Raw genomic sequence first — 14,763 nt, 5'->3', positions numbered from 1 at the left:
TAATCGTATTCGTAATAAGTAACTATCAATAAAATGTTGTCTTTTCTTCACCCCCTTAGTTTTTTTTATTATGAATCACGCATAAATAAATCATTATAATGACGTTAATTTAAACGCAAAAAAAATAAAAAAAAAATATGATAACAATGATAATAATAATAATACTACACATATGGTTTAAAAAAATTAAAATGCAACGAAATGCAATAATATTATCAAAAACGAAAAACTGAAGTACTACAAACATTATGCATTTTGTTCCTACTCGCCGGAAATAAACAAAAAAATGGAGATCTTCATTTGTTGAAAATTATGAAAATCATTAATGCCATTAGTAGGACTACTAAATCCATCATTAAAAAAAATATTTTTTTAATTTTCTTAAATCTTCCTCGAAGGTGAAGACATGTGGAGGATTGGAGTCCCCGGCCGGAAACATGTTTGATCGGAAAAAATGGAGGAGGAAATTTTGTGTGATTTTGGATAAAAAGTAAGAAGGAGATAAGATGTTGTGTGGTGAAAATGGGACGGGTAATCCCCCTTTTATAGGGGATAAATCATGATTTTATTATACATTTTGTTACAGTAAACTGGTATATTATAGTCTAAAGAGGTTAATAATTTTATTACTTACTACCAAAAAAATGTCAGTGTGGATTTGAAAAAAAACATAGTGGATATATAGAATTAAAATTATAAAAATATATCCCCGGGATGCAAGCCGTAATGGTCCAAGAACCCTAGTCTGTTTAAGTATCCGTGGGTTCGAAAAACAAAAAATAAAGATGTAGCTAAAAATAAAGGCTACATCGTTTTTACAAAAATAATTTTATTTTAAGTCTAGTCTAGCTATATGCATATAGGCATGCAGGAGAATAATATATATGTAATGATAATGCATGGATAATATTACTATGCATGCAAGTAGTACGTAAGAGTGCATATATACAACTATGCATGAACAAGAAAAAAAACAACCAAGTGTCATAAATGTAGTACATAAGCATTTTCTCCTTTTACCAAGTTGATCATAAGACCGGTAGCAATGTGAACTCTCTTTTATGACTAAAACGGGTGTTTAGAGTTTCTGATAAAGAGGATCCCAAATATGGGCAACTATAGAGCATACTCCTCAAAAACATTTTGTTAAGAATATATACCACTTTTCTAAATTTTGAGTAATAGGTAAAAATATACCTGATGGAAAATTGGTGCTGATAACGTGATGTGAGGTAATAAGAAATAAGCAAAAGTTTATATCTGATATAAGTGAGATACAATACAAACTCTTTATGAAGCAAGTGTATTGCTCGTCTCTTATGCAAATGTAAAGCAAGGTGTATTTACAGCCAAAAACTCTTACTATTCATACCACTTCCTCCTATTTACTAGGGTAGGTGGTAGAAAAGCTGTGTACAAACTTGACATTCACCTAAGTATTAGTTACAATTATTGACTCCTACAATTGTTGACTCTTAACACTAGCCAATATATTTCAATTGTAATTTGTTTAATTCGCCAATGTCAACATAAAATAAAGGAAAATTTGTAATTATTAATCCAACCTTTGCCCGGTTTTCTTTAATTAAGCCTACCTATACGATATTTCTAAATAATCCAACCTTTATGACCCAACTGCTATTATTAAGCCTGGATGGCCGGTTAACTGCTACAAAGTCAAGGAAATTTTGTAATTATTAATCCAACCTTTGCCCGATTTTCTTTAATTAAGCCTACCTATGTGATATTTCTAAATAATCCAACCTTTATGACCCAACTACTATTATTAAGCCTAGATGACCGGTTACCTGCTACAAAGTCAACGTTAAAAACGTTGACAACCTAAAGTTGGTTTCCCTCCTAAAATATTAGACACGTCATCATCACTTGCCACCTAAACAAGGATTTCATTTTTTTTTCAAAAAACCCTTAACCCTTCTCTTCTCTGTACCGTGTTTCAATTCCTCTCTCCTCCATTACTGTTGCTTCAACCACAATTATATTGGTTCATGACATCATCAGCAATTTTCTTGTGTAAATAGGTGAATTCATCCACGCGCATTCAACTTTCGTCTCCAAAATCGTACAATTGAAGGTGAACTTACGAACCTTAGCGTTTTTGTTCTTTTTTTGGTAAATTTTGAATTTTGGGCTTCCTTGATGGTCAGTTCGTAAAAACCCGAGCTGTTGCAATAATATTTTTTTTTTATGTTGTGGGATGTTGGTTATTGTGGTCTTGTTGAAAATTTAGAAAGAAAAAAAAACTTGAATTTGAAGAAGATCCAGATCCAACAGGCAATTGCTTTACCCCAGCCATAGCAATTGCTGATTATTTTTGATGAACTTCGAATGGAGAGGTATGATCGCATGAGGGATCGACATTGGTGGAGAAGAGGTAGAAGAGAAATAATGGAGAGGGGTGCAGAGATGAAGCAAAAAATCGCAGAGGAGAGAGGAACGAAAATTAAAATAGCAATTAAAGAAAATAAGGGGGGGAAAAAATTAAAAAAAAAAATTATAATTGTTATATGCCACGTAAGGGTGAATACCGCCTATAGCAGGTTAGTAACTTGTTAGGCTTAATAATAGTAGTTGGGTCATAAAGGTTGGATTATTTAGAAATATCGCATAGGTAGGCTTAATTAAAGAAAATCGGGCAACTGTTGGATTAATAATTACAAATTTTCCTAAAATAAATTATGCTTCATCCGTTTAGAAATAAATATCTATTTATCTTCATAATTTGTGAACCATTGTATATATACTGTCAGACTTCATTTGAAGCAAGGCAGGCTCTCTTCTTATTCTCTCTGTTAAAACTCTTACATGGTACAGACCATAAATTCCTGGATTTTTTTGGCCTCAATTTCTTGCGATTGCTGCTCTAATTGATCAATTTTATCTCACATTCATCAAATTCTTTCTTTTCTTCTTCTAATTTCTTGCAAATTGTTTGAGTTCTTGAAAATGTCGGAAACTCCAACTACGGATCCTACGACAGCAAATTCTGGAAATAATGTTGTTAATTACAACGATCCATACTACATCTCTAATGGAGATACTTCAGTTCAGAATCTAGGTATTCAACTCTTCAATGGCGATAATTTTGTTGGCTGGAGTAGAGGAGTTTGTTTCGCCTTAGGTGCTAAGAATAAACTTGGTTTTATTGACGGAACAATTATTGTAATACCTCGTATTTTTATAATATTTATAAGTATATTTTATTATATTTATAAAGCATTTTACGATTTATTATCATTTAAATAATATTTAAATGCATTACATTTAATGTATTTTAATTAATTAGATTATTTATTATTTTAATTAATTACGAAACGAATTTAATTCTTGAGTCGGGAAATTAAATGAGTTGCAAATGATTTTAAAGGCTTCGGGTGTTAAATGAAAAGTCAAATTCATTTTACTAAACGAGCCCAATCAAAAGTATTTAATTCAAGTCCTAAGCTAGCCCAATCATTTAATTCCCTAAGCCCAATTCTAATTTCCTAAGCCTAGCCCATTAACAATAAGGAGCCTATAAATAAGACTCCTCAACATTAATTGACCCCCTATTTTGTCATAAACCCTTTTCTCTCTTTCTTGCCCAACACTCCTCTTTCTCTCTCCTCTTTGGTCCGGTTCACCCGCACGCACAGCACGAGCACTGTCGTGCCTCGTGTGCTGCTCGTGCCCTTGTTGCTTGCCCCACGTTCTCGCCCACTCTCTTGCTCGAGCCCAGCCAGCGCTCCCCTTGCGCTGCTGCTGTGTCGTTGTTGTTGTTGTGTGCGTTGCTTGCGCCAGCCACACCCACACTCCCTCTCTCGCCCCTCGCGCGCCAGCGCCCGCACTCCCTCGCTCGCTCTCTCGCGCCAGCGCGCGCTGTGCCCTGCTCTCTCGCCCCTCCTCTCGCGCGCGCGCCCCAGCGTGTCGTGTGCCCTGTCCCGCGCGCAAGCGCTGCTGCGCCCTTCGCCCCTGCGCGCACACAGACGTGTGTGTGTGTGTGTGTTATTCGTGCTCGTAATTCAATTCCTTTTCGCCCAATCACTCTAATTCGTGGTTGTTCCGTGCTATAGGCCGGATTGGTATAATTCTCTTCTTCCTTACCTATTCTATTTAAATTCCGTATTTAAAATTATTATATTAATATTGTTTTGAGTAATTAAAATGCTGGGAACCGGTTATGAATACCGTGGTTTGAGGATTTGCGTGTTTTGATTCATTAGGGTTGTTTTAATTATTAAAGGATGAATTTTCAGATTTGTTTATTGAATAAACCTTTGATTTTTATGATAATAAACTAGTGTTATTGGGATTTTCAAGTTAGGGTTTTAACCTAGACCTAATGAGTTAATTGATTAGCATAGTTAGGTGATGATTTTAATTATGGTAATCAATTATATTTTCAGATTCGAATAAAGGTTTAAAGTGTCGATTTTTATTGATTTTAAAGGCGGAAAAGGTATGTTTTTGTACTAGGGATTGATTTTGCAAATTGAGACGTTTTTATTATTGAAAAACGATTGAATTCTAAAGTCTAAAGGAGGTTTTAAATTTTATAAAGTTTCTGGAAATTTAATGAACATGGAAATAATTTAAGTTTCATTATTTTGATGATAGGAGGTGATTTCTAGTTGAGTGCTCGTTATTGCAAAGTGGCCCCTACGCTTAGGTATTCAAGGTACGTACAAGTCTAGGGCGACCACACCTTTTTGTCAATGACATTACATGATTGTTGATGACATGAATTACATTATGTGGAATCATGTTATTTTGGTGAAGGAGCATGTGATTTGTGATGTTGGATTTATTGGATTAATTGTTGAACAAGCATGTTGGAATTATTATGAGTATGGATTTCATTGTCAATCATGTTGTTCAATATTTATGCATGTATGGTTTATTTCACATGCAAGGGATGGATTATTTATTTGTATGCTATTGTACGGGATGTCTAGCATACTTTGAGCCAATTATTCGTACCTCGTTGTACTATTTATTTGACCACATGTGAAGGGTTAGCTCACGTAAGCCACCGCACATGTAGGGTTCAGTTGGGAATGTTATGTATGAAATGAATTAGGATTTGTCGTGCAAGGGCACAACCCTCATGTTAATATGCATGATGTGGAGTCTCACTTTGGTGAGGAGGAACATGGTAGTAATATCACAAGTGTCTTGCCTTGTTGATCACAAGTCCTAAAGCAATTAAAATAAGATTGTTTTGGTTGTTGTTTATTAATTGTATGTGTGCATGTTGGTGAGTCTTGAGTTCACCTTTTATAAAATATTAATAAATGTAAAGTGCAACCGGAACAAGCTTCAAAACTCTTGGAACGTATATACCTTGAGTATGAACAATGGGGGGAGTCTTGCCGGAAAGCTCGTACTCCTACTAATGATACAAGACGTTGTTTCATTTATATTATGCGCAGGAATTCCGTCGGTATGGCCCGACACTCGGTATGGCCCCATTTTATTATTATTATATTTGGTGTATGGTTGGCTCCCATCACCTTTTTCCCTTTGTGGATATTCTTTTGGCCCGTTCGGAGCTTATTCTAATTAAATTGTGAGTCAAGGGTCGAGTCAAGAGTCGAGTCTTGTATTCATGATTGATTGTTAATTACTATATGGCTTTTGCATGTTGATTAGCACTTAGTGAGTGATGCATGTTTTAGTTTCATTCACCCTATGCTTGTAAGTACTCAGCTTTTGCTGACTACGTACTTTGTGTGTTTTGGTCATGGCCTTTGCCTTAATGACCCTATGATGATCTATCATTTGCACTTGCATTGATGGGGAGTAGAATAAAATAGCAGGTTGGTAGATCGGAATCATATGGCTTGGGATGATCGAGAGAGTTGCATGTTTTCGTACTTTAAACTATTTAACTTTACTTTAATTATGTTTGAAACGTTTGAATTATTTATACTTTGGGTTTTGGGCCATTATGGTTCCAAATTGTAGGAGGCCTCAATATTTCATCAATTATGTTTTTAAAAGTTAGTTGACATTTAATTTCGCTGCGTAATTCTGGTAATAGCCTTAACCGTTATCACGGTGGCGGTAATACTTTAGTAATTCTTTTATTTTAAGTTGGAAAATGGTTTTATAAAAGCAAGGAATTATTAGGGTGTTACAATTATGAAGTCGGATGCTACCTCTACAGATTTTCAAAAGTGGATTAGAAATGATTACATGATAACCTGTTGGATTTTGAGATCAATGGAGAAATCTCTCGCCGAAAGCTTCGCGTTCGCTCGCACCGCTCAAGAACTTTGGGAAGATGTAAGAGAAAGGTATGGAAAATGCAATGCTCCTCTTTTGTATGACCTGCAAAGAAGTTTAACTTCAATTGAACAAGATGATCTTTCAATTGCTGAATATTATGGGAAAATAAAGAAGGTTCGGGATGAACTCCAAGTGTTTGATGAAATTCCTAGGTGTAATTGTGGTGCTATGCTAAGATGCACTTGTGATTTATACGTCAGATAAAACATAATCATGTGAGATCTTGTTATATTTGTCTCAATACATATTTTCAAACTATTAATTATTATAATTCAAAATGAGCCTCTAGGTGGGGGCCCTGTGCGAGGGCAGCCCAGAGAGGTCAGAGGATTTCTTCTTACAAAAAATGGCCTATTTAGAAAATAAATCAGAGCCAATTAAAGATAATTAAAATTTAAAGAATGTAAAATCATATAGTCATGATTTTAGTTGATTAAATAGTCTTTCAAAACTCTAGAATAATTATTTAAGATAATCATGCAATTAAAAAGGAGCTTTGTGTTAGCTACGCTAACTTGGTTAAGTTAAAACCGGGGTCAAACGAACATGAATTAGGCTGCTTGAATTCACTTCAAAACCTCAACAAGTCGATTTGAGTAGGGTTATAATTAGATGAGAAAATCGTAACAAAGATCTCGAAGTATTTGTAAAAGATTAGAACTTCTAAAAAGTGTTTGCTTCATCAAAACTCGTTATCTGAGCTCGAGTTACTTGACACTTAAGTTCGAGTTGAGTGCAAGCACGACTGCACGAGCCCAAAACTTGATATTCAGCTCTTCTAACTTGCAACAAGCATAGCAGGTAACATTAAACTGTATACTATACTGACTCAAATATTCAACCATCAGAATACACCATGATTCAGGATTTTGTAGTTAACCTTCCAAAACCTCCTAAAATGATCATAACAATCTGCTTCTTCTCTAGTGTTGATTCAGACACTTGCCTCGAGTTGAGGGGCGAATCCGGCCAAAGATAGTACTCGTACAATATTATGCTTATTATTGAAATACAAGAAGATTACAGATTCGCAGTAGTTCATTCTCCAAAATAAATTGACACGAAAAAAAAATTAATTTTACAACATTTTTGTTGTTTTTCTTTTCAGGAAGGAAAATTATCCAAATCTACAGCAAAGTTCCTTCCAAGCGAATGCAGCTTCGGGCCGAGTCTTGATACTCAAGTAGACTTCATTTGCTGCAAACACATTTTCAAATCATGTTAACTGAATATTCAAATCATGTTAACTGAATATTCAAATCATATAAACTGAATGCAAACAACATATGCAGAGCAAACAATTTTGACATTTAACGGCTAACTGTGTCTTACTCGTTTCTCTTCTTCCATTTTGGCCTTAATGAGAGAATAGAGGGCTACACCAGCAATAGCAATGCTTGTTCCAATGGCAGTTTGTGTTGAAATCTTGTTGCCTGTAACAAGAAACTTGTTAACTATAAATCCTCCGAGAAGACCTTTTTTCCCAAAACAAAAGAGAAAACGGTTTGAAAATGATAATTACCAAAGGCGATGATAGAAAATCCGATGACAAACACTCGTTTCAAAACGTTGCCAACAGCATGGGTAAGTGGTGCTACCCTCTCTAAGGTGTTGGTAGCTAGCTGCAATCAGAAAAGGGGTAAAAATGTCTTTTGTTAGCATGGAGAAAAAATGCAAGTCACTCAAAACACCAAAAGATGAGGATGTGAATAGGACCTGGTTGTAGAGATGGTAAAACATTCCCACCCAGAAGAGATCAGAAATGAATTTGGTCAACCCCACTTTCGCAATGGCATCGTTGAACCCATGCTTCATAAGTTGAGGACCCTCGACCTGTAAATATCATTCAGCAAAAGACCAAAAACAGACATTAAGAACAGAAATCACAAGTTTATCAAAAGAAGAAGAAGAAACAACAAACACATTTCTGTGCACTTACAATGATTGCAGGGGGAAGGCAAACAAACAGAGCAATTATGGAAATGTAGGCATAGATATTGGTACTGTCCATGTCAGTCTGAAAGAGAAGAGTAAAAGTGTTAGGAAGCGAAAGCCAGATGCACCAAGTTAGATGACATTTTTATGCAGATGGAAGAAGTTGCAAGAATAGCATAACCATGGCTTTCTTTGAGTAGAGACTCCTGTAAGTGAAGGAAACATTTGAAATCATAGCGCTGATGAAACCAAGCCAGTTGAATGATAATTCGGTCAGGGAAGCCATAGAAACACCTGCAAAAGCAAGTTATCATTTGTACGAGTTTATGTTTACAAGATTTCATTAGCCCTTTATTGAGAATTAACTGTTTGTGTAAATTATCTTATCTTTTTTAATTGTACAATACTAAACGAAGTTTCCAAGTCTAGAGATGAACGCAATATTACTAAACGAGCTCTTACAACTACTAGTAACTTTACTCTTCCTGTTGTAACAGAATGAAGATAACAGCCAAAAAGAAAAACCTACCAATCACAACAGGAGCCAAGGAGAGCCAGAGAGTAATGGGAATAGACTGTCCGAGAACGAACTGAGAAGCAGCAGCATTGAAGAAGGGCTCCAGGGCTGCATGATCACAATGAGAAGCACGTATTAAGAAGAGATAATGACAAGAAATACAAATATAGTTACACAGCTGGTGATGGGTGCAACTAATGCAACCTGTCTCACCCGATTTATGGATGAGATGTGAAACACTGCCAAAAAGTCACCACTAAACAACTTAACAACTCACCCCAAGAGTCCAAGACCAAGACCAGCCGACCACACCAAAAAAAAAAAGGGGTGCAACTGGTTTCATGGAAGTTTTATGACAATTATATGAAAGATGGTAGCATTTTGCATATTGGAAACTAGATTTTAAGTTTCACCTTTAATGGTGTGGGTGAAAGAGACCGCAACAGCAGCAAATGAGACATTGCTGGTAACATGGCCTATCGCATGACATACTGCAACTGGAATCAGCAGCTTCAGCAGCTTGGAGTCCATAGGCTACAAACACATCCAAATATCTCAAAACATTAGAATGGTGAATATACTTCTGTAAATTGCATGGTCAATCAGGATGCATGAAGTCCAATCTCAGTGATCGCAGAAAATCTTATGATAATCTGATTCTAACTCAAACTAGGTCCATTTAATCATTTGTTAGTAACTTAGTCCGTAAGCTAGAAAAGCGACTGCAAAAATGAGTCTAAAACACTTGGAGAGTTTGAAGTGTAGCTATTATTGAAGACCAAGAAGCTAAACCATCTCAAACGCTACATAATTCACCTAGCAGAACGCCAGAAATGCTAACTGATAAATCAACGTGTTATCTGATAAAATAAGGAGACAGTCATTCAAAAGACCAAAACTCAACATGTGATAGTTTGTAATACGAATTTTTATGATCTTAAAAAGCAATCCATAGTTGAGTGAATGGATAACATGAGGCAAGGAATGATCACTTTGAAATTTTACATAAACATCTACTCTTAATACTTGTATTGTGATGGCAGTGATATCTATAATACTCCCTATGTTCCATAAAACAATCCACTCCTCATTGTAAAAATTAAAAACCAAAAAAACAGAATGAAATTACTGATCAAAGTTCAACTTTTAAAATAAATGCATGCTTATATCTTGCCAAACATAATAATGCAAAAACTGGGCCGCTAGCTGGGGCCTGGATGAAAGAAAAGGAGTGGGAAAAATTCACAGTGGAAAAAAGAGACAATCTGTACCACAGAGTTTATGGTCATATGGGCTACATGAAAACAAAGTGACTGGGATTTTGTGGAGGAATAAACTTACAGCACGTTTAGGAAGGCCCACGCTCCAGCTAGCCAAACAGTACACCACTCCAACAAACAAATGGATGACTGACACGAAGCTGCAACATACAAAATTCCCAATCACAATCCAGTTCAGTTTCAATGGCCAAGATCATTTTAAATAGAATGAAAACTACTCTTAAAGAAGATGCACTTACTAAGGATATGGGAAGTAATTGTAGATCTTCTTGTTAAGAATGTTGAATATCACGTTCAAGAAGTACCTACACAAAAGTAACACATTATTGGTCCAAAAGAACTTCAAAAAGTCTGCAAAGAATCAGCAAGTCATAGGTGAGTCGAACTTATAAATTTTATTGAGAGACATCAAAACCTCCAAAAACATTTCAAATGAAAACAAAAGTCACCCCAAGATTAAAGAAAAGGCATTATAATTTCACAGTAAAATATTGTAAATCCACCTTGTTTGTTAGTTTTTGCACGTTACAAAACAACGAATAATCTCGTTCTGAAAATACATGCCATTTTGACATTAGCAAAGAATACATGCCATTTTGACTCTTTCTGAAAATAATTGACCATATTAAAGCTCTGTTAGTTCTTAAAAATTGACCAGACTATTGTGGGAAAAGAAAAGGTGAAATATTCCAATCTAACTTTTGCAAATTGTGTTAAATTGGAGAATCAAAATATGCTCTAAAAAACATGAATAATTGTTCCCGGAATGTATTCAATTCTTATCTGATTTTTATGAGTTGCGACTCTTACGGAGCATCAAACACAAAAAAGAATGTTACAAAGGATTCAATAAGCTAGTTGATAGTGAGATACTAGTACTTATGCAACACTCAATCAGTACTACTCCAATGACAAAATTCCTAGGATCTTTGGATAATTTGTAGATTTTGATAATAAAAACTGATTAAATTACTACGTAATAATAACTATATGGAGTAGTATAAACTTAACTATGAACATGAGGAGTATTACTTTTACATCTTGATTAATTTGTTTTAATGAAATATATATTTAAAATTGCCAAATCATTTTAAAAAATACGAGTAGAAATTTGCAAGGTGAGTATTATTTTAATTATTGTTTCGTAATTTATTACCTTATGGAGTGCCAAATAATTAAATCTCACTTTACAATGGAGAAAGTACACCATGCTAAATCCTCAATTAGTAGTTCAATTATCCACCGTAGCATTTGTGACTCAGAAGTCACAAAACATTAGGTAGTCATTTTTTGAGGAATAGGGAGGCGTATTTCTATGTTAAACATAATGGTCAATAATTATAAGCAATCTTGATCATACGTTGGTCGTACTGCTAAAGGAATAAGAAACTACGACATCTACCCAATGGGTAATTTACCCACATGGAACTGACATCAAAAGTAGATTGAGTTAATTCCACTAAGCTCATGTCGATAGATTACCTACTAGGTAGATGTAGATTATTCCCATCTACATGTACATGTAGACAAGTAGTGCATGTGTAATTGGAGTGACAATCACCTTTGGCCTTAAAGGCATTTTGGTGACTTCACCAAAATAAGTTAGTTATTTCGAGATAAGCACAATTAGCTGAAAATCGGGTTGTGTTTATCCCAAAATAACTTCCTTGCTTTAGTTAAAAAACGAAATGCCTTCCAAAAGGTGAATGTGTCACTCCCCATTACATATGTAGCCTTGTCTTTCTTTGAATACGGAGTACTAATTAATGACTTCACCAAAATTCGTAAGAAAACACGTTTTTAAACTCTATTTTCTTCTAGTCCTAACTTATAAAATGGTTTCCGTAGTCAGTTTTGATAAGTAAAAACTATTATGACAAGTAAGAATCAATTAAACCACCATACCGTATGACAAAAACAATACGTAGTAGTAAATTAGCAAAATTCAGTTTTGATTAATTAAAGCTGTTTTAATCAATCAGAACCAGCTTCAATCAATAAAAGTCAATTTCAATCAACTAAAAGACTAGTTTAAATTGGTATTCGCCAAAATCAGTTCAAATAAACATATCCTTAAGTTTAATATAGTCTAAACCATATTTTACCAAAAGGGCACATTTTCCACACTTGTGCACGATTCGTGCCAAAAAAAACCAATTGTTATTGAATAAAGTATGAAAGCTTTCAGTTGTAACCTTGTAATCTAGTCATTCTACCGGCCAGAAACCAGCAAGTTGCTGGCCTTCCTGCCACTTTAACTATTGCACAAATTCTATGCAAGTACATTAGTCTGCATTTCTCTTTCCTTTTTACATGTTTTAAAAAAAAAAAATTGAATTTCCATGCATATATTTATTTTTTATGTAATGCTCCAAAAATATTCTATTAATTTATTTTTTGCACTTATATTAACGAGAATACAAATTCTAATTTATAAGTGGTGTACAATAAATATTATACACCAAGGTAAAAATTAACTCAAAATGCTTAAAAGTTTCCCTTGTATATGTAAAAATTATCTATTTTTTAATGATAAGTTTTTTTTATTTTATTAAAATACTATTTCTTCAAAATTACTAATATTGTATAAAATTAATAATTTAACCCTTTAAAATATTTATCTATCAACTTTCTCTTTTATAATATAAAAGTTAATCAAAACATATTAAAAGTTACAAAAAAAAACTAGGTAAAAATTACAAAAGATTAGATAAATGTTATCATGATATACAATAAATTTATTGTACATCTTGTGCATGCAAGACCTTTCGTAACTAGAAACATATTACCTCAAAAAATTAATAGAAATAGAAACAAATTTGTTTTGATCAAAATTAATTAATTATAAATATTCTCTCATTCTAACAAAAATCAATCAATAAAATGAAATATTGTTGATACTGTAATCGAATTGATATGACTAATTATAGGAGGTTACAAATTGTTCAAGTTCATTTAAGGATAGCATATAGACTTCTTTTCAGAAAAGGGAATCACTACAAAGTTTTGGTCACCCTATGTCCCAATTAAATATTACAATCATGATTTTATTTTTTATTTAAAAAGCACATTAAGCTATTTAAATATATTTTTTCAAAATACAACTCTGTAATTGACAAACACAATGCAGAAATTGATCAATCTCATATACATAAAGACTAAAATCGCCAAAATTGGTAATGCTAGGTAGATGTTAATATCCGAGATTGATCATTGTATATGTTAATATCCGATATTGATCAGTGTCTATGTTAATATGAGAGATTGATCAATCTCGTACACATAAACAGGTTGATCAATGTCGGATATTAACATAGACTTATTTCTACCTAGTATTAGAAACATTAAGCTCCGTTTGGTTTGGCAAAAAAACGTTTAGTGAAGACCAAACATGGAAAAATGGTTTTGTTTTCTTTCAAATTGGATGGAGAGAATTATTGGAAAATGGATTTCCAAACACTACCTAAACTGATAATAATGCAAATTATGCAATGCCATACCACATGAAGAAGAAGGAGCCAGTGACAAGAGCCGGATACTTCTCCAAAAACCCAGTCTTTGCTTCCCTGATGATTAAAAAAACAATAATATTAGTGTCGTGTCAACCCGACTCGAACCGGATCAGAACGAAGGGAAACGGACCTCACCCGGAAGAGCCACTAGCGGCACGACACGGCTGAACCGCTGTTTTCTCTCTCCTGCTACAAACCGGACCGGTTTGAACCGGTTCAAGCAACAACACTGGACGCAGCTGCCTTCCCCATGTCAAACTCCCACCATCCTTGACCAATCCCACCGGCGTCTTAACTCCGGTGGCGAAACCAAAACTTGCCGCCTCTCTCGACGGCCGGAATAGCTTCGGGAGGGCGGCGATCGCCGTGGTGCGCGACAACACTCGCGACTCCATTGTCGGAAGAGAGAGAACTACAGGAGAGAGAGAAACAGTTTGAGAGTGCGAGTACCAGAAGTATATGAAAATGTGGTGGAGTTTGCTGAGAGTTTTTTTAAAGCATTGGAAAAAAAACAACCAAACAATGCTTAAAACTAGCGGTTGGTATTTTTTTGATTCTGTGAAATCTTCGATTTGTATATGATCTACTGATCTAGTACAATTGGTCTTATGCTAACCAAGGTGGAGACCAGAGCCCCAAAATCTAACACGGTATGATCGCATATTTGCTGAATTATTAAAGCGTCATGTAGGGAATTTAATGGTTTCGGTCAATTAAAAATAATATTTTTGAAATTAAAAAAGTTGAGTGTTACGTAGATAATTAATTATGTATCACATAGATATTTTAATTAATTACTAATACATACAATTTCATCCAAAATCAAACACTCTAATAATTAAAAAAATAACTCTAAAATAAAATTCATCCAAAATCAAACACTAATCTAAAATAAAATTCAATTCAATCCAAAATTAAACAATAATCCAATATTAGAGCGCCACGTAGGAAATCTAATGGTTTCGGCCAATAAATGATTAGATTTCAAAATTATTTTTGAATTAAAAAAGTCAGGTGGCATGAGGATTTTTTTTTTTAATTAATTACTAATATTACAGATATACAACTTCATCCAAAATCAAACACTCTAACAATTAAAAAATTAATCTAATATATATATATATATATATATATATATATATTAGATTAATATTTGCTGAAATATTAGAGCGACACCTAGGATTACTAATGGTTTCGGCCAATGAAAAATAAGATTTTAAAATTAATT

The 14,763-nt window shown here is 34.2% G+C and overlaps 1 protein-coding gene across 1 annotated transcript; it reads right to left on the bottom strand.

Moving 5' to 3' along the window:
- Positions 1-6,967: 6,967 nt before the first annotated feature.
- On the bottom strand, positions 6,968-14,079 carry LOC110784890 (triose phosphate/phosphate translocator, chloroplastic-like). Its single transcript, NM_001426359.1, has 12 exons — positions 13,671-14,079; positions 13,524-13,589; positions 10,263-10,328; positions 10,085-10,163; positions 9,157-9,277; positions 8,756-8,851; positions 8,408-8,520; positions 8,231-8,308; positions 8,008-8,124; positions 7,814-7,913; positions 7,624-7,724; positions 6,968-7,488 (listed from the first exon to the last, which is right to left on the bottom strand). The coding sequence occupies exons 1-12, from the start codon at positions 13,928-13,930 to the stop codon at positions 7,471-7,473; spliced, it is 1,215 nt and encodes a 404-aa protein (NP_001413288.1). The 5' UTR covers positions 13,931-14,079; the 3' UTR covers positions 6,968-7,470.
- Positions 14,080-14,763: the final 684 nt, after the last annotated feature.

The sequence above is a fragment of the Spinacia oleracea genome, chromosome 6, assembly GCF_020520425.1.
Source record: "Spinacia oleracea cultivar Varoflay chromosome 6, BTI_SOV_V1, whole genome shotgun sequence".
NCBI lineage: Eukaryota > Viridiplantae > Streptophyta > Magnoliopsida > Caryophyllales > Amaranthaceae > Spinacia > Spinacia oleracea.
The sequence above is the reverse complement of the archived record's forward strand: the minus strand, read 5'-3'. Positions and strand labels throughout refer to the sequence as shown.